The sequence below is a fragment of the Solanum pennellii genome, chromosome 6, assembly GCF_001406875.1.
Source record: "Solanum pennellii chromosome 6, SPENNV200".
Taxonomy (NCBI): domain Eukaryota; kingdom Viridiplantae; phylum Streptophyta; class Magnoliopsida; order Solanales; family Solanaceae; genus Solanum; species Solanum pennellii.
The window spans coordinates 49890634-49914916 of record NC_028642.1 but is presented as its reverse complement, the minus strand read 5'-3'; the positions used below and the strand labels follow the sequence as shown (position 1 = coordinate 49914916).

General features: G+C 35.3%; 4 protein-coding genes across 6 annotated transcripts; 3 read left to right on the top strand and 1 right to left on the bottom strand.

Moving 5' to 3' along the window:
- Positions 1-1391: 1391 nt before the first annotated feature.
- Positions 1392-7017, top strand: LOC107023189 (PHD finger protein ALFIN-LIKE 3-like). 2 transcript variants are annotated; one of them, XM_015223797.2, is made up of 5 exons: positions 1392-1678; positions 2173-2205; positions 4479-4707; positions 5895-6024; positions 6369-7017. In XM_015223797.2, the coding sequence occupies exons 1-5, from the start codon at positions 1573-1575 to the stop codon at positions 6645-6647; spliced, it is 777 nt and encodes a 258-aa protein (XP_015079283.1). In that variant the 5' UTR covers positions 1392-1572; the 3' UTR covers positions 6648-7017. The 2 variants fall into 2 exon arrangements, with proteins under 2 accessions (XP_015079283.1, XP_015079284.1); XM_015223798.2 differs by having other exon boundaries at positions 1394-1678; positions 6372-7017.
- Positions 7018-7837: 820 nt separating this feature from the next.
- LOC107023188 (threonine synthase, chloroplastic-like) lies at positions 7838-10961 on the top strand. The gene is made up of 2 exons (XM_015223796.2): positions 7838-8162; positions 9236-10961. Exons 1-2 carry the CDS (start codon positions 7930-7932, stop codon positions 10569-10571), a joined length of 1569 nt encoding a protein of 522 aa, XP_015079282.1. The 5' UTR covers positions 7838-7929; the 3' UTR covers positions 10572-10961.
- A 157-nt stretch (positions 10962-11118) lies between these two features.
- Positions 11119-14385, bottom strand: LOC107023190 (60S ribosomal protein L18a-like protein). The gene is made up of 5 exons (XM_015223799.2): positions 14137-14385; positions 13336-13475; positions 12054-12180; positions 11800-11917; positions 11119-11516 (listed from the first exon to the last, which is right to left on the bottom strand). Exons 2-5 carry the CDS (start codon positions 13343-13345, stop codon positions 11463-11465), a joined length of 309 nt encoding a protein of 102 aa, XP_015079285.1. The 5' UTR covers positions 13346-13475; positions 14137-14385; the 3' UTR covers positions 11119-11462.
- A 4604-nt stretch (positions 14386-18989) lies between these two features.
- On the top strand, positions 18990-24212 carry LOC107022692 (U-box domain-containing protein 35-like). Of its 2 annotated transcripts, XM_027917813.1 has the most exons (11): positions 19353-19444; positions 19530-19585; positions 19839-19924; positions 20382-20503; positions 20642-20833; positions 21232-21850; positions 22073-22156; positions 22265-22672; positions 22747-23499; positions 23773-23843; positions 23994-24212. In XM_027917813.1, the coding sequence occupies exons 3-10, from the start codon at positions 19868-19870 to the stop codon at positions 23818-23820; spliced, it is 2283 nt and encodes a 760-aa protein (XP_027773614.1). In that variant the 5' UTR covers positions 19353-19444; positions 19530-19585; positions 19839-19867; the 3' UTR covers positions 23821-23843; positions 23994-24212. The 2 variants fall into 2 exon arrangements, with proteins under 2 accessions (XP_015078774.1, XP_027773614.1); XM_015223288.2 differs by lacking the exon at positions 19530-19585 and having other exon boundaries at positions 18990-19444.
- Positions 24213-24283: the final 71 nt, after the last annotated feature.

Below are 24283 nucleotides of genomic sequence, written 5' to 3'. Positions count from 1 at the left end.
GATAAGAGTGATGCACAATATAATATTTCTTTTAAAAAAAACATTAAGTTGTCACGCTAACTCCCTACGATTTTTCCGTCTTCTACAGGTTCCTTCATTTCCTCTACCTTACACAAACTTAAAAGAGTTTCTAACACTGATTAGTGATTTATCTTCGAAAGAAATTTTATTAACGGTAGCTCTTAGACAATTAACAACGCTTCGCCGGAGGCAAACAAAACGAGGTCACTTTGCTTTGCATATAAGGTTCGTTTTGTGTTTTATTTATGAGCTCGTATAGTACTCACCCCTATTTTTAAAGAGAATTGTGTACTTCATTTGTTGTCGTGTCAGCACAAGCGTAAGCGAATGAAGCCCTCAATTTAGTTGCTTCCCTCAAAATAGAAAGTGTACATCAAATTCATGTTTGAATTGAAATAAAGATATTAATACAAGTTCTATCCTCCTTAATCAGATTCAAACATGTTCTCGCAAATGAAATTTTGGGAGGGTGATACATACACATAATACAATTTTTTACTTTTACTTTGGTGAGAAAACAAAATTATGATAGGAGAATTTTAGTAGCTTAGTTGGTTCTCTACCTGCATTTGCGAGCGTCCGTAGTTTGATTGGATCGCTTATTGGTTAAAATCAAAGCCACACTTATATAGCAGGTTTCCAAAATTTCTTAAACCAAATCAAATCAAACGAAAAAAATAACTGTCGATATGGTTTTGTTTTTCTGATTTTTCCTGTTTGGAAGTAACAAATTTTTTTGAGGACATACATATCTTGTTAGACACAAACACCTAGTACATGAATAATTCACATGAAAGCTATTGTTGGTTCGATTAAGCAATGAAGCAATACTAGAATTATTATTACACGAATAAAGTGATTCAACTAAAAAAAAATGACTACCTTATGTGAGGCAGGATAAATAAAGATTAAATTAAATGATTTTGATGGACTTGGATCTAGTACCGGAACAATCCACTAGAAAGCTAAAATTTAAGGGTGAAGATTGAGAAAATGATAAAGTTAAAGACTTAAGTTAATTAAAATTTAATAGAATATTTATATTTTAGTTATGATTTATATATCTAATTTATCCGTCTGATTAAATTATATTTACAATTATTTTTTAGTAAAATAAAAATCAAGCCAAATAATATTGATTTTCAAAGTTTAAACACCAAACCTAATATCAATTTTTTCAATAGGTTTGGTTCGAATTACGGTTCAATTTGTTTTTATTAACCATAACGATGAACAACCTTACCCGCACTTCCACTTTATCAGTAAGGTTCGATTCTCCAAATTGTAATTCCCTCTTCTACCGCACTCGATTTTATTAAAAATAACAAAATTTTAATTAGGTTTTTTTATATCATAGTCCACTATGTTATCCACTATATTCTAGGTTTCCTCATCATCTTCTCTTCACTTATTAAAACCCTTTTCCCCATTCTTTGTTTCTACACACAATTCAAAATCCCCTCCTCCCTCTCTTTTCCCCCCTTTGAACTGTGCAGCCGTACGCCACTCTCTTTTTCCTACGAATTTCCTTCGAGGTTGCTCTACTGATTAATGGACGGCGGTGGAGGAGGAGAACAGTTTGATTCCCGAACTGTGGAAGATGTGTTTGGGGATTTCAAGAGACGACGAACTGCTTTGATTAAGGCTCTTACTGTTGGTGGGGTTTTTTTTTTCTTTTTTTTTTCGTGTGTTGTTTGGTTTTTTGAAAGTTTATTAAAACCCTTGAGTTTTCATTGGGTTTTTGTTCTGGTGTGTGAGAAATTGGGATGAGATTTTCGATGTTTAGTAGTTTTTTCTTGAGAAAATCACAATCCCCTCCTCCTTTTTTCCCTTTGAATTCCGAAATAGTTGTAATGATGTTTCGCGTTGTTTCATGTGTTGTTTTTCATCTTGCTCGTTTTTTTTGTGCAAATTCTATTAATCGCTCTTTGAAAATTGGAAACCCTAGAGTTTTTTTTTTTTGGATGTGTTTGTGAAATTAAGATGAGATTTTTCAATCTTTTGAAGTTTTTGAGAAAATCACAGTCCCCTTTTTTCAGTTTTTTGAATTCCCAAATATTAGTAATGATGTTTCCCTTTGCTTCACGTTTTTTTAACTATTTGTCTTTATTCTATATCTAATTGGTGTATTTTGTTTTTGTTATATTCCAGATGTGGAAGAATTTTATCAGCAGTGTGATCCTGGTAAGGGTTTTTTCCAGTTGGACCTTCTTCAGTGTAAAGTTTGGAATTTTTTTACTTGCATAAGCTGTACGTAATGACTGTCATTGCATTTTTGTTTCATTTTGGTTTTGGGTATTAGGGAATTTGATATTGCTCTAGACGAATGATAGCATCGTGTTCTGATAGTGAATGATTGAACTTGCTACCTTTGCAGAGTTTTGTTTGTTCATTGGCATCTTTTCTGTGCAATGCAGTGTGTGTTCCTTTTTTCTGAAAAAGACTTTAAGGAAACAGGATCAGTTTGTTCTGAAGAAGTTTAGCAGTTTTGTGTTAGTTGTCATTTGCTGATAACTATGTTAAAAAAATCTAGAACAGACTCACACTTGCTGTTTTATCCGATACCTAGTTGTTGACTTGACTTGGATAATGAATGTGATGTCTGATACACTGGTTCATTTGTTGCATAACTAAAGCTTCAACAAGCTGCTGTAATATTTATTTAAGATGCAGCCACATGCGATAAATAAGCCATGTTGAAGGAACTCCAGATTATACCTTGCCAATACAAATGTATTGTTTGATTAATTAGATACTAGACAACATCTGCTTCAGTGTTCTTTCTCCCCCTCTTTCTTCTTTCCCCTTGAACTGGCTCCGTTATCAGTCATACGTATGTTAGGATGGTGATGACATATGCAAAAGTGAATCCAAAAAAATTGAGTTTATGGGTTCTAAATTCTAGATTCTATATTGTAGAAAGAGAACTTATCGGGTTTTGGATAAGTTATTTATACATATTAAGTGGATTTGAAGGGTGTGAGGATTGTCTTTTTCCAAAGTGGCTTATTGTCTAAAAGCTAGAAAATGTAAGTTGGGAACGCCCAACTTTGGCTTTTGGCTTTCTTTGTACTTTTTCAGCCTAAAAGAAAGTGCTGATGTTTTCCAAAAGCTTCCAAAACTAAAGAAGAGCTTAAAAGGCAGAGCTTCTTAATCCAAACACCCACTTAGCCTCTCTACCTCCAAGGTAGGGGTAAGGTCTGCTTTGCTTTATCCTCTCTAGACCCCACTTTGTAGGATTACATAGGGTGTTTTGTTGTATATCAATTGGGTTTCTTGACACAAATATAGAGTTTTCGCCAAGGTTATTGAGTTCTATTGAATCTATAGCAGCATAGCCTCAACTTTAGCCCACCCATGAATATGTGATTGTGCCAATACAAGTGGTCGGAGTTGGTAGAAAGGATTAGGGCGTGTTTTGGTCCAAGGAATTTATGTAGGAGCAGTCAATTATTTGTACTACACATATAATTAGGTCTCTTTGGAGAAAATTAGGCGGCATTGGGTTTTCTGAATCAACTATAATGTCAGAACCTTTACGTATAATGAAGTTGTCTCAATAGACTTGTAATTTCTTAGAATCTATTCAGATTTATCTAAAGATAGGATAGTCTTAACATTACTGTGCATTGTACATTTATATGCCTATAAATACAAAATTCTTATATTTTATATACCACTTTGTATGGTCTGTTATGTTTTTTCTTTTATTTGCTATGCCTTGTTCTAATCTGTGTTATCTTTTCCAAGCTGACTTGTTATGTGTTACTTGAGCCAAGGGTTTGTGTACACTGGGTATGTTATTGTATATGCCAGTAAACATATACATAAATTCTCAGTTTGTCATGTCATGTTCTCTGCAGTTTCTCCATTTCATTACATTGGCCAAGTGCAAAAGCAAAAAATGATTGAGCAAGTGTAAACGGTCTTGCGTATTTATAAGTTCTGTATTGCCATATCTGTAATAAATATTTACCTTCTCTAGAAGCAGAACACTACTTATAAATTACAGGGCATTGAGCTTCAACATTTTTTTCATCTGAATTTTTGCTCCTTACTTCCCTAGCTGTGCTAAGTTTATGGACCTAAATATAGCCATACTTGGATGCATTTATTGGTAATTTATGGATGAAAAGATTTGCTCAAAGTTTTCAAAAGTGAACTTGCTTTGCTACTGGAAGTGTCATATGTAATGGCACCGACTCATACTACTGCTGTATGTGTCATATATTAGTTGATTGATGACTTTAGAATACTTAGTTCCTTATTGATACTCTTCTCTTTCTCCTTTAATTGAGACTCAGTTTTTGATAACATCTACCGTGGTCCCCTTCTTTGAACAATTTTTTTTATTTACATTAATGTGGTGTACTTTACTTTTCGTAATTTAATCCATCTTATATGATTATGTAGTTTCTAATTCAAGCGGTTAAACATCTTTATTGTGTATTATCCAGAGAAGGAAAACTTGTGCTTGTATGGTCTCCCAAATGAACAATGGGAGGTCAATCTGCCTGCTGAAGAAGTACCACCTGAGCTCCCTGAGCCTGCTCTTGGTATTAACTTTGCTAGAGATGGGATGGAAGACAAGGATTGGCTATCCTTAGTTGCTGTCCATAGTGATTCCTGGCTGCTATCTGTTGCCTTCTATTTTGGTGCTAGATTTGGGTTTGATAAAGCCAGCAGGTACTTTTTCTCATCTGAACTTCCGTTTGTTGTAAGCACACATATTTCCATGCTTAATGGACGTTAAGAGCATTACTTGATTGAAATATGTTGGTAATTCATATCTGTTGGCGATGGGATAAGTTTTGGAGATATTTGCTTCTAGTATTTCCTTTGGTGATTTTATATTTGTATGTGATCCCCAGTAAATCAAATTGTTTATCTGTTTTCCTGGTTGTTCTCTCAAGCAATTCCATGCATCTATTTGATTTGTGATGTGTTGCATTGAAGTAATCGTTTTTTGTTATTAGTAATATAGTTCAGACAGTGATTGGTATCAAGCTGCCACTAATAGCTGTGCTACTGTTCCAGAGGAGGTATAAATGTTAAGTCTGCTTTATTAAGTTGTACACAGAGATAATTATTGGGCATGGGCAGAACTGTGCCGGTTCAGTTAGAAACATAGATATTCTAGTTACAGGCTAAAAAGATTCTTCCTCCAGCTTGCATTATTTGTTATGTATGGACAGATTTCAGATGGAATGTAAATCAAATCACTAGACAGTTGACCTCTGTTGCTTGGATATCTGTATGATTAACATCCCTACGCGTTGTCAAACTTGTTTTTGGCTAAACACAGCAATCAACGTACATCATTGTATTCATGCTCAAGTATTTTCTTTGAAATTGTGGAAGAGCTCTTATTGAGCAAGGTTCAATTTTAGTTCATTTCTGCATTTTGTGTTTGCTACATGTAGGATCTTTGTCAGAGGGTTTGGTGAATCAAAACTTTTCACTTAAAGTAAATTTGATGTTAATGGAAAGCCATGTTCTGGTTATTTTCCATTAGCCCTACTGCATATAGGATTCAATAGTTTATTCACTACTTGAAAAATTAAGGCATTAGTGACGGACTAATTCCATAGCTTAATGACAATAGTCATTGCTAAACCTATTTAGTGACGGCTGTTAGCTACGACCAAATTTAGTGACGAAATTTAAAGCTAATTCCTGTTGTTGTTTTTTGTAGTTATTAGGTTCACATTTCTATTAACCTACCCATCATTGTGCCTCCTGTTTGGAACCCACATCAGGATATACATTGTCAATATGGCCTCGGTGGTGACAGAAGTCATCACAGTTCCCCACCTCATGAACTTCACTGCGTTTTTTTTCTGTTGCTCATAGTTTCTTTTTATCTTGTTCAGGAAGAAGCTTTTCAACATGATAAATGAACTGCCTACAATATATGAAGTAGTGACTGGTGCTGCAAAGAAACAACAGAAAGAAAAATCTTCTGGCCATAGTGGCAAGAAATCCAAGTCAAATTCCAAGGCGGTAAGTCTGTCTTTGGACAATATGTTGGTTTGCTGGTCAGAAGTAGCATGATGTTTAACTTTTTTCCTAGACAAATTTGCATTAGATGCGTTGCTTGCTTGACTTGGGAGATGCTTAATTTTAAGTTTTATCAAGTATCTTGGATCTTGATTGAACACCTATCACATTCTACTGCATATTTGTTTCTGTTTTCCGGGATATTAGAGATGTGAAGGAGAGCTTGTCCTTTGACTATCTAATCTGATCTAACCCTGTAACAACGATACCTATTGTGAGTATTGTCTGACTACATGGTGTCTTCACTTCTTTTGGTTGATCATTTTCTTACTTTTTGGTGGCAAAAGCAGAGGGCACAAGACTATCAGGAGAAGTTAGCAAAGTTGCAGGCTAAAGATGAAGAGGAGGAGGGTTTGGATGAGCAGGAGGATGAGGATGAGCATGGCGAGACACTGTGTGGTGCCTGTGGAGAAAATTATGCAGCAGATGAATTTTGGATATGCTGTGACATTTGTGAAAAGTGGTTCCACGGCAAGTGTGTGAAGATCACCCCTGCCAAGGCTGAGCATATCAAGCAATACAAGTGTCCGTCTTGTAGCCACAAGAGACCTCGAGCTGACATATAAAATTTGATAAAGTAGCATCTTCTGTTAGTCAGGTTATTCAGGCTGTTTGGCTCTCTACCTCGTGGAGGTTTAATAGCACTGTGGTTCATCTTTATATACTGTTGGTTAGAACATGCAGCTGATGAATAGGGAAGGTTCTATTGATGGTGGTTATAAAAAAAGTAGTCTTAAAAGTAGCAAAAACAGGTACATACTATGAGTTTAAACAGTTGATGTCTCTTCTTTAGTTGTTTTAGTAGGAGGATTAAGTCTCATTGATGTGGTCTATTGAGCTTCCACCAACTTTGGTGTACATGTCTCTTTGGTTTTTAAACACTTATTGCCTATAATTGTGAATTATGGTCATGTTTATTACATACACCATTCAAAAGATGGTATACTCGGATCGTATATTTCTTAGTTGGCCCTTGTCCTCTAGGACAAGTAAAAGTGAACAGAAGGAGTATACAATAATCGAATCCGTTGGTTCTCTTGGCCACATTAATTTCACTTTTTTTCAGTTGTCTGAGTGGTGTAATAATATCACACTACATTGTCCGTACTTGTCTGCCTGTTTTTACTTGCGAAAAATAGACTTGGTTTTGATAATACAAATTACATCAAGCCAAAATTTGATGAGACTTAACGAGTTTTTTGTTGATAAGCTTGTACAATTTTAACTTTTGTTTTTACTTGCGAAAAATAGACTTGGTTTTGATAATACAAATTACATCAAGCCAAAATTTGATGAGACTTGACGAGTTTTTTGTTGATAAGCTTGTACAATTTTAACTTTTGTTTGCTTGTGAAAGAAAATGTAATTCCTAATAATGTACAATTTTCACAATATTCAGCTGTTTGAAATACTAATATCGAGTTTGTTTCAGGGCTATCGAACTCATGTAATTCTTAAAAATGTACTAATATCAAGTTTGTTTCAGGACTATTGAATTCATAGAAAATGTTATTGCGTTGTATCTCTCTTTTTAAAAATGTATTACTTTATTCGTTTCAAAATAAGTGTTATCTTGATGAAATTCACTCTGTTTTTAAAAATGTAATAACTGATTTCGTTTCAAAATAAATGTCTAAAAACTTAAGAAAAATCACCTTCATTGACAAATTAGACAAGTTATATTTGTATTAGATTATATAAATAAATTATAATTGTGATTTCTAAAATTTATAGTTTTCTTTTTCTTATTTAACAGTAGCAGATTTATATTTGTCACTGGAGAGTACATTTCTCATCCCCTCTTTACCTTCTCTACTGCCTCATAGCCCACTCTTCTTTGCTTCAACAATGGCGGCTTCTTGTATGCTCAGATCCTCTTTCCTTTCTCCTAACCCTAATCTTCATCAACAATCCTCTCCTAAATCTAACCGTGCTTCCTTCTTCACTCCTATCAAAGCCACATCTTCAACAGATGATGCAATCTCCAAATCTCCACAACTTCAGAAGCACCGCCGCCCTGCTGACGAGAATATCCGTGAGGAAGCCCGACGCGACGTATCTTCCCACAATTTCTCTGCTAGGTATGCGTATTATGCTACCCATTTAACGTTCCTCTGTTATTGCGTTATTCCGGTTTTGGTTTTCCCTTATTATTTGAATGAGCGCATTTAACCTTCTATTCATTCAATTTTTTTAGTTTTAGCTTTAACTGAATCATTATTCTAAATGAATTGAGAAACTAGAAAGATAGTGGAAATAGATATTCCTTATTTAATCATCCTTCAAGATTCAATTTTTTTTTCCAGCTTAATTTGTGGGTAGGTGTGTCTTTGGGAAACTATCTGGAAAGTAGAGTAAGGTTTGCGTACACATTACCTTCCCCAGACCCATTCGTGTGACTACACTGAATATGTTGTTGTTGTTGCTTCGAGAAAAGTTGTTATTTTGGGGCTTCTAAATGGTGGGTTGTTGACTCGGAGTTTAACAACGATGGGACTATGGGGTTGCCTCATTACTGTGAATGTTGGAGAGATTGGACTTCACTGGCTCAAGAATTGAGAGGCCTTCTGCTTCCACCTTATCTGAATGAAGTACAGATCGGTTTTTTGAGTGTCTGGTATATGCCTTAACGACAACAACATAACCAGTATAATCCCACAAGTGGGGTCTGTGGAGGGTAGGGGATGTACACAAACCTTACCTCTACCTTTGCAGGGTAGAAGGAAATGAGTATTTGCCTTCTGTGGGTGTAAATGTGGAATCAGAAGGGCTGAAATGCCTAGGAAATCTTAAGGATGAAGGGTGTGTGTGCTTAGTTTGATGCCCACCACCCATCAGTGCTGGACATCAGCAATCAACACTCTTTTCACCTTTTATCTTCTGTTTTGATTGTAAAAATAATGATTATGTTAAGTTTTGTAGCAGCATTATCTCAGGGAACAAAATCACACATTCGAAGGTTGAATAGGCTCAGTTAAATAACGTTGGCATTTAAAGTGGAATAATATAAATTCACTGAATATGCTACTTCCCAACTGTAGCAAGCAAATCGTAGACATATATATTTACATCAAGCTCCCATCTACTTTACCAAAATGTGGGTGCAATTGTACTCTGCACCTATTAACTTAAAATTTTGCATATGCTTCTGCAGGTATGTACCTTTTAATGCTGATCCTAATTCCAGCGAGTGGTATCCTCTCGATGAGATTATTTATCGCAGCCGATCAGGTGGCCTACTTGATGTCCAACACGATATGGACGCCCTCAAGAAATTTGACGGCCAGTACTGGCGGTCCCTGTTTGATTCCAGGGTGGGCAAGACAACATGGCCTTATGGTTCTGGTGTTTGGTCCAAGAAGGAATGGGTCCTGCCTGAAATTGACAGTGATGATATTGTCAGTGCTTTTGAAGGAAATTCCAATCTTTTTTGGGCTGAGCGTTACGGAAAACAATTCCTAGGCATGAATGATTTGTGGGTCAAACATTGTGGAATCAGCCACACCGGTAGCTTCAAGGATCTTGGCATGACCGTATTGGTGAGTCAAGTAAATCGGTTGCGGAAAATGCATAAACCAGTTGTGGGTGTTGGCTGTGCTTCCACTGGAGACACGTCTGCTGCGCTGTCGGCTTACTGTGCATCTGCAGGCATTCCATCAATTGTGTTTTTACCTGCAAATAAGATATCTATGGCGCAACTGGTTCAACCAATAGCCAATGGGGCCTTTGTGTTGAGTATCGACACTGATTTTGATGGTTGTATGCAGTTGATTCGCGAAGTCACAGCTGAGTTGCCAATTTACTTGGCTAATTCCTTAAACAGTTTGAGGCTAGAAGGACAAAAGACTGCAGCAATAGAGATTCTACAGCAGTTTGAATGGGAAGTTCCAGACTGGGTGATAGTTCCCGGTGGTAACCTGGGCAATATATATGCATTTTACAAAGGTTTCCACATGTGCAAGGAGCTGGGGCTTGTTGATCGTATCCCAAGACTTGTTTGTGCTCAAGCAGCCAATGCAAATCCACTTTACGTGCATTATAAGTCTGGTTGGAAAGATTTCAAACCTGTTAAGGCAAATACAACATTTGCATCTGCTATACAGATTGGTGACCCAGTATCTATTGATAGGGCTGTCTTTGCTCTAAAGAAGTCCAATGGGATAGTGGAGGAGGCTACTGAGGAAGAGTTGATGGATGCGATGGCTCAGGCTGACTCAACTGGGATGTTCATATGCCCGCACACTGGTGTGGCATTGACTGCACTCTCCAAGCTGAGAAAGGCTGGAGTTATTGCGCCTACTGATAGGACAGTGGTTGTGAGTACAGCTCATGGATTGAAGTTTACTCAATCCAAGGTTGATTATCATTCAAAAGAAATAAAGAACATGGAGTGTCGGTTTGCTAATCCCCCGGTACAGGTGAAAGCAGACTTTGGATCTGTCATGGATGTTCTGAAGAAGTATCTATTGAGCAAAAATTCCAAGTTCTAACTTTTTGGAAGAGTAAATTCTGCTTACCAAAATCATCATCTTTTGGTTCATCTTCGTCCATGATGAAGAATTTGGTTAGATGGTAATCCTTTCACTGGTTGAATTAGGTGGGAGTCATGAAAGGCTCTGAGTTTCCAATGAGAGAAATATGTTTTTAAGTAGGAACTTTTAGTGGTTGCATCTTTCTGCTATTTTTATGCTCCTTTGTCTAATGTTGGCGTACTGAATATTTTGTAGCATTAGCATCTGCCCCAAATGAGTGGTGTTTTCTAGTTTGAGGGTGATCATGTCATGAAAACTGAATAAATAGCGCCTCATATGGGATTATCTATCATCTGAATATATATCGTGAAAATCATACCTTCTCTTGGAAGGGGAATGTTTATTTTACATGTTGGCCACCTCAGAAGGGCCATTGATACTTTAAAGAGGATTCAGTATCTTATTTCTTTCTTAGAAAAGCTCTAGGTAAACTTTTTTAGTAAACTATTGTCACCAACATGCATACCATACTCACTGGCAGCAACAAGAAAAAAAGTTGGGCATGAAAAATTATACAAACATGATGGGTCCATGAGCAACTGAAAAACAATCTTTTTTGGTTCCTCATGTATATTGCTGCACCAAAATATTACAGGATGAAGCCATATTATCGTCTAATAAACAGCACAACAAATGGACAGTAGTACTAACTACTACATATCTTTACATGTTCATACCCTTGTTAGTGAGCTATTTTCTCCCATTTCCCACATTGCCTGCAAGCATTATTCCAGTAGGTGTCACCTTTCTGTTGCGTGGTCTGGTGAAGTTACTTTCTTCATAGGGGAGCCATCACTTAGTTATCTGGATTATGGATTTCAGCTAACATAAGAGTATAGCAGAAGATGACTACAATACAATCAGGGCAACTGCAACTAGAGCTGCTACAGTAAATATCAGAGCCTGCAATGATGAACTTATTTGAGATACATGTACAAATGTAAATAGATAAAGAGGATTTTGAGGACAAAATGCTGCTGATCCTACAAATAACCGACAACTAAACTTCCTTGGTTCTTTTTTTTTTTTAATTTCCGAGAATGTAAGCAAAATTTTTTTTATTGATCAGTAAGAGTATTAAGAATAAGATGTAGAGAAGACAGATTCCCTTGACATATAAGGACTTTTTAGGTGATCAACCTGAAATCAGAATCAATGCAACTTGCACTTAAGGATGGTAACTCACAGCTATTGCATTGGCAGCTAGCCCTGCCCGCTCCCTCGGATCTCTCTGGTAGTGATTCCGGAAGTAAAGAATTGTTGCATAATACCACATGAATGGGAATACAAAACCAAGTAGCAGGCTGCAATAGAAATAGATAAGAGAAGAAGAACACGACTTAGACCATATAAGATATGTCCAAAGAGAAGCCTAGATCACGACAAAAAGACAGAAGAGAGGTGGGGGATGAGAAGAGGAGCAACAAGCAAGAAACTCACGAAAACCATCCTATTCCACAACCAAAGCAAGGAAGAGGTCTGTCAAAGATCCCCAGCTGATTGTTTTCCGCAGCTTCCGGGGGCATATTACTGCTACTGGGATGTTCTTTGGCGTCTTGCAGGAGATCTGTATGCACAAAAATGACATAAGTAACCACTACTGGTCCATAATAAACAGTGATTAGATGCACTAGACTGCAGCAACAAATATCTGAACTAGAACTACTTTCTGAAGTCCTAATTCATGCTTGACCTTATATTTTGAATTATAGAGGTTGGCTTTTGAAAGTTAACGCCTGAAAGGCTGAAACATGAGAAAATGTACTATTCTTCAGGGCTAATGAAGTTCAACGTATAATGCCTAAAAGGCTATTAGATCTTCTCATTAACTTTGAGGTAAGAGTAGAATAGAAATAAATAATTGATCTTGAGCTCGATATAATGTGCTGAAGCTTAGAAACAGAAGTATCACTAGAGAATTCCATTTTCTAAAATGTAATGCTCAAATTACTGTACAGGGGGTAATATAGTCAGATGTCGTTACAAGAGTCAACAATGTAATAGTTCTTTGAAGCTCAAGGAAAGAGCTAAAACTTAAACGAAGAGTGTTCATGTTCATACTGTATTCTTGTCCTCTGAATGTGAAGTAATGAGAAAACTGGACAAGTTAAACCTGAAGGACATATGAAACCAGCAAACCTGAGCATCTTTTTTTATAAAAGAAAACAAATCCGAGGTCAATCATTAATGCAACCGGATAAGTGATTACATCTTAAGTTAATCTATATAAAACCATAGCATCTAACACTGTAACAGAGTATTATGCATGACTTTGTGCCAATGATTAATATATAGTTAGCTTTCTCAAAAAAAAAAATATGTCCAAAGAATATCAATATCCAGATGGTTAAAATAGAAGAGTTTTTACTTCATTGAAATATCTACAATCCCAATCTTTGTAGTCAAACGTTTTCCCAAAATCATGAAATTCCAAGATAGAGATCTTTATCACTACCCACCTTCGCAACATAAATACTGCTGCCCCCAAGTTATCAATTTCAAATAAAGAACGAATGTCAGAAGTTAGTATTGTCCATGCTTGTAAAAAATTCTATGAAAGGTCTGATTTCATTAACATAATGTTACCAAAAGGTACAACAAAACACCAGATTCATAATGTTAGCAACAGGCAACAACTTGAGGTTTAAGGCAAATAAAATACGAAATTCATTAAGAAAACAAAGTGTGGATATGGCTAAAAATCTCAAGCACGATTACATACTCTGATCCATGTGTAGTTCTGGATTCTGACTTCTAATCCTCAATTCCTCCTCCACGACTCTTGCAACAAGTGATTTGATGTTTGCAGCTTCAGCAGCTGTTGCTCCAATCTAGTTGTGCTTGAACTCTAAAGCAAATTAACTGTCGGACGGGGAAATAAAATGCCATGTTCAGAACAAAACTCATCTGAACCTTGGGAACTAAATTAAGCATCTAACGTCTAACTGTTCATGTTGAGTTCAACTTCCACTAAATGACAATCAGTGGCCACTAAAATTTCGATGATATGTTTAGATAAAGAACTCTCATATGACTAGGAAATACAACTGTAACATGGCTTGCAATTCTACTATCTTATACCACAAAGTCATTAGGCCACCAATTCCAAAAAAAAAATTGAATTCACAGAAAACTAACGTTCAACTCCTAGTCAAAGAGGATGATACACAAAGAGAAGTCAAGATTCCAAAGAAGCTTGAACCATCAGGGTAGTGCAATCAAAGTTTAGTACAATACTAGAAAACATTAGCAACCCATCACAGTTAACACAATTACGAATCACTTCCAAAACCCTTCTTCAATTTTCCATACCAAACATTGAGAATCAACCAATACTGGCATGTATACTTGTCTAAATAACCCTAATTTGTCTTAGTTAGCAGAACACTTGCAGATTATACCAATAATTTCAACTACTTTGTGTTTTTGAGTGCAATTAACTAACTGATTGACTGAAATATACACATTTCCCCGATGTCAATGGCCAAAGATAAAGAAGAGAATGAAAACGAAAATGTCTTACCCCAAACTGAAGAACCAGAGAAAGACCGTGAGGAAGAAATTGCGAAGGAATAAGACGAAGAGCCAACGGTTATCCTGGTAGACACTGAAAGCAGCGACAGTCTCTTCGTCCTCGCTCGATATTCCGAATGGCCGGCAATGGAGTTCGTGCACCGATCCGGTGGGTTGCTCCGGCCAGTTAACGCATAACCGGTTGTTCACAGAAGTTGCAATTGAGTACGAGTCTCAACTGCCATTTTAGTTCTTTCTCCGTCCTTTAAATATAAAGTGTAAATCGTAATTACTGATTAACAACTCTTTCCGTCCCTTTACGAAAATCAATTCGACTTGAGTTAAATTAAATTATATTAATTTTATATTTTTTAAAAAAGATATTTAAAAATAATAAAAGATATAATTACAAATTTTTTACTTAATAAAAAAATATATTTATAAAATATTAATCAAAATTATTATAATTTAATTTTAAAAAACCTACGACAATTATAAGTGAACTAGGGAGTAAAAAATCCCTATTTAGTTGCCATTAATTCATGCAATTTGGAGAGTTTTGGGCTAAACAAATCCTGTTGTTTAATCCTGTTGGTTTATTTGGTCCTTCAAATATAACTCTAAGCATAATTAATCTCCTAACATTATAGAAGTGAACACTTTTGATCCTCTTTTGAAAAGGCAAAATTATGTTATTATTTTCTCCGTTTAAACAAGAATGATCATATTTTCTCTTAAGTCTATTTTAAAAAGAAAGACTCTTTTTTTATTTTTGGCAACACTTTAACTTTAACTTTCCACGTGATATGTTTGAGACCACAAGATTAAAGGACATTTTGGTATATGACATAACTTTAATTTAGAATCACAAGATTAAATTTTTTTTTCTTTTCTCTCCGTTCCAAATCAAACTAGACCATCCTTTTCAAACCACAAGATGTACATAGCTATCACATATACTAACCGTACATCTCTCGTCTAACAATTACATATACTATCACTAATTAATAAGTTATACCATATATTACTAAAGATAAATTAGATCAAACATACTTAAACTTAGCAACAAATAATTATCTTTACATTTCATTATTAAACATCCCAATTAATGCTCCAATGTAGAGCCGTTAATATGGGCTAGACCCGTTGGGTCGGCTTGACCTGATCCGGTATTTAATAGGGTTGGACTAAGATTTTTGGAGCCCATTTAAGAAAAGGGCTTTTTAGCCCGTCCTCAATAAGTCTGTTGATTTTTGGGGCTTGAGAATATCAATAGGGTCGACCCGTGCCCCAATAAAAATTAATTAAAAAATATAATATAACATTAAAATATAAAATTAAAGAGTGTCCAAATTCATAACGATTAGTTTAATATTTCTATTTAGATATTTATACTTTTACTTGAAAAAAAACTTAATAAATATTTTATAAAGATAATTTTATTTGTAGATTTTATTAACAAGTAGTAACATTAACATTAATATTGTTTTATCGATATTTATGATCATATTTTAAAATTATAATTTAATTCAATAATTATAAAAAAAGTATTTTTTTAAAAAAGTGGGCTGGCCCGGTAAGCCTGTACACGTACTTGTGGGTTGGGCCGACCATTTTTATGGCCCACACCAAAAATGGGCTAGCCCGGCCTGACCCGTAAAATGTCAAACCCTGTATGGGTTAGTCCGGATGGGTGGGTTATCCCATATTAACAGCTATACTCCAATGCCTATTCAAACAACTTAAAACATGTTCCCGTTAAACTATTGTAAATAGAATTAATTAGGTTCTAAAGTAGTAAAATCTATGTTGCTTCTCTTAAGAATAACGGTGATAATCCATGTAACTTGTAAAATACTAAAACTCATCGGACAACCTCATTCTCCTTTCCCCCAATTTCACACCCGAAGAAATTTAGAAGTACTTAATAAAATAAAGGAGTAATAACTTTGGCGGTCACTCAAATATCAATTCTTTTACAGGAAGTTACTTAACTTTCATTTTCAATTCAAAAGTCACTCAATTATGACTTCTTTGTACAGAAAATCACTCAACCTATTTAGTTATTTTTTCCTTAAAATTTGGAAAAATTGTATGAAATAGCAAACTATGAATCAAATGAAATGTTACAGCCATAGTTTATTTTAGTTGTAATTCGCAGCAAACATCCCCTTTCTTTGCCATATGATTCAGTATATAATTAGCTATTTTCAATATACAATTAGTCATTTTATATATTTCGATATAAAATGTATAAAAATGTGTTTGTATTTATATAAAGCAAAAGAAAAATGTATATACAATACAAATACATATATTTTTGTTTTGTACACTTATAATTATACAAATACAGATCTTATTATACGAATTACAATGTATAAATGAATTAATACAAAACTAAACAATTTGCATAAAATTGGATGTTTGTAGCGAATTATACAAATCAAAAGCAGTAAACATAAGATTTCATATGGAGTGCAGATTTTTATGTGTGCTATATATGAAAAATTGCTCATTAAAAAATTTGTTGACATGGAATTTTAATGATTAACCAAGTTTTTAAGAACAAAATATATATTCATTTAGAGTTTAACTTCTACGCACTGTCGTTGTACACATTTTAGGCAATTTTTTTTTTGTTATTAATATTTTTATATTATAAAATTCTATTTTTATTTTATCCATTTGTTTAAGATTTTCTTTCCTTACTAAATAATATTATCAACTTTGTAATTTTACCGAGTGCACTTTTACAGAATGTAATGAACATCAAGTTTAACATATAGAGCTTCAAAACGAATGGAGAAACAAGTATCTAGAATTTTGTTGTTAATTTTTCTTACTGCAGAAAATAATTTTAACTTCTAAAGTACAATTTTTGTATACTCCTGGAACAATTATCATTTTAACTCATGTTTTGAGCTTTAAATTATTGATTTCTGCATTTATTAACTCGATCCTCTATTTTTATTTATCAAATAGATTACATTATGATTTTTTTCATCTACATTTCCAATCATAAAATTTTCATAAGTAAATATTTTTTTCCACTTTGATATTTGTTGAAGCGTTGCACAAATTGGTGGAAACAGTACTTCAGTCTCTATTTCGTTTACTACAAAAAGTGTAAAACCTTAGACCATCTATTCAAGTTTGACACTTTAGAATATTTTGTGATAAGGTTCACAATAATTGATTTTGTATATCTTAATGATTGTCATAGTTGTAACTGACAATATACACAATATTTGTAGAGAATAGAAAATTGTATTAGTAGCAAAACAAACGGAAGAACTACTTGATATACATCTATTAAAAATTTCTATAATATTTTGCTAAAAAGAACCTAAACAGTATAGTTCTTTTTTCAAATAAATAAATGACATTCACAAATTTTCTCCCTTCATGCGACAAACTACAAATGATTCATAAACTTAAATGAATTTTCAATATCGGTTCTATATCTACGAAAGAGTGTACAATAATAGTACATAACTTTTAAGAGTTTAAAAGAAGAGCTAGAGATGTCTTAAATGGAGCAATATGGTGAATGAAGGTTCATATAGCTCAGCGTCACAGTTTTTGTTGCTAGTTTAGACTTAAGTCCAAAAATAATTCACATTTGAAATTGTATTACATTATTTCGTATATACAACACAAGTTCAAAAGAACGACCAGAGATTAATGAAGAAATCAACCTTTTTGCTTCTCCATAGCAACATCTTCAATATCTCTCTGTGAATACTGTGCAATACACTTCATGTGATGTCTTCCGTTGAAAGTCCTTCTTTATCCTACAACATATGGTTAATGGATATTAGATTACTCAAAAAAGGGGCAAGAATTCATCAAACTCCATTAAGAAAGAAAACAGAGGAATTTTGATAATTGGTGAAGAGACAAACAAAATGTTTTAGTGTGAATGTTTGAAAATTAATGGCAATGGACATGATTACACGTATTTTGTAAATTTGAAATAGATATAAATAACGAATAAATAGTTACCATAAATTCTGTTGATAATAGTTGCTCTTTAAAATGTTTCAATGATGGATGCTCGTAATTTGCTTCAATGCTATTGAACAAGAGAAGCAACAGTAATGTTAAAGGAAATTCTGTAAAAGTACACCGGTAAAACAAACATGATAATTTTATGACGCAAGGAAAAATAGTCCTAAACTAAGCTAAACTAAAAATAGAGTTCTAATTACCATATATTACTGTATTTGATACTTAGATTTTATAAAATAAAAATATTAATAAAAAAAAGAATCTTGCCTTAAAAGTATGAGCCAGTGTAAAAAAAGTATACACTAATAGTGCATAAAAGTTAAACTCATTCATTTAAATCATTTAACGACCCGCACTATTTAACCCAACCAACAGAAAGTGAAATGCTCAAGCGACATTGAATGATTTAAATAGATATATATTTGGTTCTTAAAATTTTGGTTGATAACTAAAATTTCATGTCAGCAGATTTTATGAAAAAATAATTAAATAGGTCGAGTGACTTTCTGTGCAAAAAAGTCATGTTGAGTGACTTTTGAATTGAAAATGAAAGTTTAGTGACTTTATGTGGAAAAAAATGAATAATTGAGTGAATATCAAAGTTATTAACTTTAAAAAAAATTGTGAAATTCATATAATTTATACATGTATTTAATATGAAGTAATACCTATGTCATAAATACGTGTATAATTCTAAGTTTGGTTTTGGAACTTGGGAGTCAAATGAGTGACATTATGATTTATGATTTGAAATATTGAGAGGTGAAGCTTTGAAGTTGGCTCCTAAAATTTAGAGCATGCAACAAAGAACTATATCCCATATATCAAAAACACAACGTCATCTTCCTATCGTTTCCATATATTTTCAGAATATCAATATCAATATTTTTTCCGTTTTCTATTGGTGGTGACGGCGGCGCTGAACGGTGCATTCATGGCTGTGCTCCTCTTTTAACGGCCAAACTAAGCGGCTGCCGGTGCTGAGCACCGGCGAGGCGGATCCAGAGCGGTTCAATGGAATCCATTGCTTCACCTCGATTCATAAGTACATAAGCCAAGAAAAAAAATAAAATTAATGCTTGTATAAATATATATATATATATACGTACACATTATACTCAGCTAGGATTATAAATCCTAGATTCGCCGGATCATGAAAAGAAGTGATAGCGTGATTGCCGTGGCGATAGACAGAGACAAAAATAGCCAACATGCTGTGCGCTGGGCGGTTGATAATCTCCCTGTAAAGAAGAATGGCGAAATCCTCCTTATACACGTTCATCTCCATAACGAAAATGTCAATTCCCGTATGTATTATGCCTCAATTTTAACCTTTTTTAGGGCAATTATGTGGATTCTGTGTAATTATTTCGATAATTTTCATGTTGATAGTCAATCGGCTGGCTGCTGCCATGGGCGGAGCCAGGGTAACGCAGGGGAACCAATTGGTAAAAAAATCACACTACTTCGTGTTTTATATTTTTATTTATTGCTGAAAATACTGGCTCCGCTGCTGCCTGCTGCTATCCTGATTAATCTGTGTTTTGCTAAGCTCACTAGTAAGGAATTGATTAAAAGCAAAAGAAAAGAGGAGCAATGCCTTCAAATTTGATGTATAAAATCTAATGTTAATGCCGACATCTTAATTTTTTTTTTCTGTTTAACACTTGGCATTTATGTTCATCTTTTCATACATTACAGAAAGCACAGTTGCTAGTCATTCTCCCACAATGGCTGAAATGCAGCAGTTCTTCCTTCCTTATCGTGGAATTTGTGCTCGAAAAGGGGTAATAATCTTAAAATCACCTAATTTTTTCATCTAATTGGCCTCTTTTAAACTGTGTTGTTGATATACCTTAGCCATGGGTTGTGTGCACTCTACCCTTACACTGAGTATGTTGTTGTTGTTTGTTAAGAAGTGTTATTCATATTTCAGTTCAATTTGTGGAATTATGAAGAAAAGCCAAAAGGGATAATAGAGGATCAGATGTTTTAAGTTGTAGTTCGATTGAAAATTGTTAGTCTTTATTTTAATTTTGGGATTTTTCTATTTCTTGAAAGCAATTAGCATGATATCCAGGCTTTAGTTATAGTCTGTGAGGACAAAAGTGAATACTTAAACAGTATTCTTCATATTTTGAGGTGAAAGGATCCACAAATCTTTGAAATCACAAGGTTACAACTTAACATGATATTAGAATTTATGCAGTTGTGAGCATTCTGTGATTACTTTGATCATTCCAGATTCAGGCCCAGGAAGTGATTCTCCAGGACAGTGATGTTGTACAAGCACTAACCGAGTATATATCTCAGAAGTTCATCACCACCATCGTATTTGGTGCTTCAACCCGGAATGCCCTTACAAGGTATGAGTGAGTGTTAGTTTTTCCATGCCCTTAATTGTGTTTTGGGAGTCCGTATGTTAACAAGGTCTGAGCATCAAGTGCTTCCTTGGTTTTTCTTGTAGTTGATAAAGAGTTCTAATTCTCGGCTTTCTATGTCAGAGCATTTAAAATTCAAGATGTGCCAAGCTCTTTATCCAGATCTGTGCCTGAATTCTGCTCGATCTATGCCATATCAAGGGGAAAAGTTCTAAAACTTAAGTCAGCAAGTCAACCAGCCACTCCTAGCAATAAAGCAAGCTCCAGCCAAACAGGATTCTCACACAATTCCCCAATTTCTCGAGTTCATATTCCGTAAGTCTATCCATAAAACCTCCCATGGTTGTTGAAAGTAAGGTTCATCATGGTTACTGATTAGACTCTTTAGATAATCATTCTAGAAGATTTTTTCTCTTTCATGTATGTCATAACATTTCTTTGTTTCAGTTATCATTATTATCTGTTGTTGCTACAGTTCTTTTCTCCTTTTTTCGACATGACTTCTTCAGTATTGTATTTCCTTTTCTGACTGATCTTTGTTATGCTTTACTGGGAGCGGAGGGTCTATGTGAAACAATTTCTCTACCTTCACCATGTAGGGGAAAGGTCTGTGTGCACACTACCCTCCTCAAGCCCAACTTGTGGATTACATTGGGTTTTTTGTTGTTGTATGTCATGACATCTACTTCATGATTTTAATAAACAATTTTCAGCCAGGGGAGTTGGGGAAGTATTGGGACCTTTGAATCTATTGACGCTGGCAGCCGAAGCATATATTCTGATAGCAGTAGTGTCTCAGATAGGAATCCTGCAAGTCAGAGTACTTCACCCAATTACAGCAGTGCTACTGAGCATACACCAAAGGCATGGTCGGACAGCCAAAACAGCAGCAGGAATCCTTCACCAGATCGTTCTGTCAGCACTATCGGTGAAGTATTAAATAAAAGTCAACTAACGAGGCAGCCTGGCTGCAAGAATCTTACTCCTATCTCATCGTGGGGCAATAGTGATGATTTTGGTGAATGGGCACCACCCGCAGAGATAGTTGGAAGCAGTGAAAATTCCTCCCAGGCTTCTGTGAATTCAAATACGGATACTACAAAAATACTACATGATAGACACCTTGGTAGCCTACTACCTCCATCCCAACACAGAGTCAATAACCTAAATCTTCGCATGCGCCCTAAAGAGAATTCATTCTACTCTACATCTGGTTCGAGTGATCTTTCAAGCTCCTCAAGTTACCGTTTCTCTGATATGTCCTTTGAGCATTTGGACTCTTCTCATAATGTTTCAGAAGCTTCTAGGAGTTCCATCTCCTTCCAAAATGCAGTAAGTTCAAATATGCTCCCCTGAGCTTGAATCTTATGGGTAGTCTAGTTGTAGATTGAATCTTATGGCCTATCTATTTTACTCATCGTCGCAAGATATTTAACTTTTAAACTTTAAAGTGTCCTTGAGTTTATCTAAAAACTGCACCATAATATGACCTGAAATATTGTAGTTAGCACAGATCAACTGGCTATTCTTTCCTCATTTTTACATGCAATACAGGATGAGTTGGAGGAGGAAATGAAAAGGCTAAAATTTGAACTGAAACAAAGCCTGGACATGCACAATGGAAACTGTAGACGACAGGTCAGAGTTCGACGGTCACATATTTTTATCAGCACCTGAATTATTCATTTTCGTTACTCCATATAATAATACATTTATCCACGGAACTTACTTTTCATATTTTTCAAGGCAAGAGAGATTGATCATTCAGCGTCAAAAGAGGCATGCAACTTAGAAGAAACCAAGGAGGCCCCTGAGGCTTCACATGCTATGTTGGAAAAGGAGAAGCAAAAATGCAAAGCTGCATTAGAAGTAGCACCAATGGCGCAATACATAGCAGAATTGGAATCTAAGAAGCGAAGGCATGAAGCAGAAGAGAAGAAGAAAGCACAAGAGGCATTTGCCTGCAGTGAGAATTGCTATAGGAGATACTCAAAAGATGAAATTGAAGCTGCAACTAACTACTTCTCCAATTCACAGAAGATTGGTGAAGGTGGATATGGTCCTGTGTACAAAGGCTATCTGGATCACACTTCAGTTGCTATTAAGGTTCTAAGGTCGGACATCACGCAGGGGCAAATACAGTTTCAGAAAGAGGTACTTTTCCAGGTTACAAATAACACAGATGTTTTTGGAAATCCAATACAGTTAGGTGCCTATTTTTATTGCAGATTGAGGTTCTAAGCCGCTTGAGACATCCAAATGTGGTTCTTCTCCTGGGAACATGTCCGGAGTATGGTTGCCTTGTCTATGAATGTATGGAAAATGGCAGCTTAGAGGATAGGTTGTTCTGCAAGGACAAAAGTTCTCCTATACCATGGCCTGCTCGTTTCAGGATAGCTGCAGAAATTGCTGCTGCTCTTCACTTCTTTCACCTAACAAAACCAGAACCCATCGTGCATCGAGACCTCAAACCTGCTAATATTCTCTTGGATGCTAACTACAAAAGTAAGATTAGTGATGTTGGCCTGGCCAGATTGGTTCCAGCGTCTGTCTCAGGCAGATTCACTCAGTGTCTCATGACATCAGCTGCTGGGACATTTTGCTATATTGACCCTGAATACCAAAAGACTGGGATGCTGAATACAAAATCAGATGTTTACTCTTTGGGAATCATGTTATTACAAATAATTACAGCAAGGCCTCCAATGGGTTTGACGCACCATGTTGAGAGGTCAATTGAAAAGGGAAAGTTTGATGATATACTAGATCCATCAGTGAACGATTGGCCCTTAGAGGAGGCGCTATCCTTCGCTAAATTGTCTCTGAAATGTTGCGAACTCAGGAGGAAGGACAGGCCAGACCTTGGTTCAGTCATATTGCCTGAATTGGAACGACTAAAAAACATTGCATTAGACTACAGACCCAGAGGTCGGCTTACTTTACGTCCCTCAAGTTCACAAGAGAGCTTAGCAGTGACTGAGGTATGTTACCTTAACTTAAGCTTCATTTTATGTTCGGCCTGGGGACCCCTAATCATAATATAATTTGATCAAACCTCTCATGCGGAATATTCGATGCCAATCACTCAGCTTCTTCATCTAATGAAGGCACATTCCTTCTGAATGAGACCATTCAATATGGTCTGGTTTTCCCCTGACCCCACACATAGCCCGAACTTAGTGCATCAGACTGCCTCTTTTAATCAAATGGATATTACATGTACTTAAGCTGCTCTATGTCCTTTTTTCTATCAGGAAGTAAGAAACAGTATTTCTGACAGTCAATCAGATAAAGCAGCATAACTGCTCTTGTACCTATTGACAAGGTAATGATTACCATAAGCCTTCATTAGTTACTTTTAAAAAAGTTTCTGAAATTTATTCCCCTTCCATAACCTAGACTGACTGGGCTTTAGGGTTATTTACCATGAATTGTTTTCAAATCTGTTAATTTTCTCAACTTTGATGCCATTCAGGTGATACCGCTGGTCACCACCTCAGTTTTCAAGCATATTTTCAGTCCAGAAAATCTGTAAATACTAAATGTACAGAGATACAATATAGTCACCACCACAGCACCCCGTTGTAAATTTGGAAACAGAAAAATACTTTTTTGATTCCAGTGAATGTCAAAGTAAATGAAATTCTTGAACAAAAACTGATATTCTAATGAAATCTTATCATATATTTGTGAATCTTGGTTTATTGAGCCTATGGAAAGAGCACTTGAATGGACATACTTTTAGTTTCTCCGGAACAGTAATTG

Excerpts from the sequence above, each read along its gene's own strand:
- LOC107023188 (XM_015223796.2), top strand. The coding sequence starts at position 7,930 with ATGGCGGCTTCTTGTATGCTCAGATCCTCTTTCCTTTCTCCTAACCCT. Across the intron at positions 8,163-9,235 it reads TCCCACAATTTCTCTGCTAG|GTATGTACCTTTTAATGCTG; the intron begins GTATGCGTATTA and ends ATGCTTCTGCAG.
- LOC107023190 (XM_015223799.2), bottom strand. Across the intron at positions 11,918-12,053 it reads TGTGGAATAGGATGGTTTTC|CCTGCTACTTGGTTTTGTAT; the intron begins GTGAGTTTCTTG and ends TTTCTATTGCAG. Across the intron at positions 11,517-11,799 it reads TAGCTGCCAATGCAATAGCT|GCTCTGATATTTACTGTAGC; the intron begins GTGAGTTACCAT and ends TCATCATTGCAG.
- LOC107022692 (XM_015223288.2), top strand. The coding sequence starts at position 19,291 with ATGAAAAGAAGTGATAGCGTGATTGCCGTGGCGATAGACAGAGACAAA. Across the intron at positions 20,504-20,641 it reads ACCCGGAATGCCCTTACAAG|AGCATTTAAAATTCAAGATG; the intron begins GTATGAGTGAGT and ends TTTCTATGTCAG. Across the intron at positions 20,834-21,231 it reads ATTTCTCGAGTTCATATTCC|CCAGGGGAGTTGGGGAAGTA; the intron begins GTAAGTCTATCC and ends AACAATTTTCAG.
- LOC107023189 (XM_015223797.2), top strand. The coding sequence starts at position 1,573 with ATGGACGGCGGTGGAGGAGGAGAACAGTTTGATTCCCGAACTGTGGAA. Across the intron at positions 1,679-2,172 it reads GATTAAGGCTCTTACTGTTG|ATGTGGAAGAATTTTATCAG; the intron begins GTGGGGTTTTTT and ends GTTATATTCCAG. Across the intron at positions 4,708-5,894 it reads GGGTTTGATAAAGCCAGCAG|GAAGAAGCTTTTCAACATGA; the intron begins GTACTTTTTCTC and ends TATCTTGTTCAG.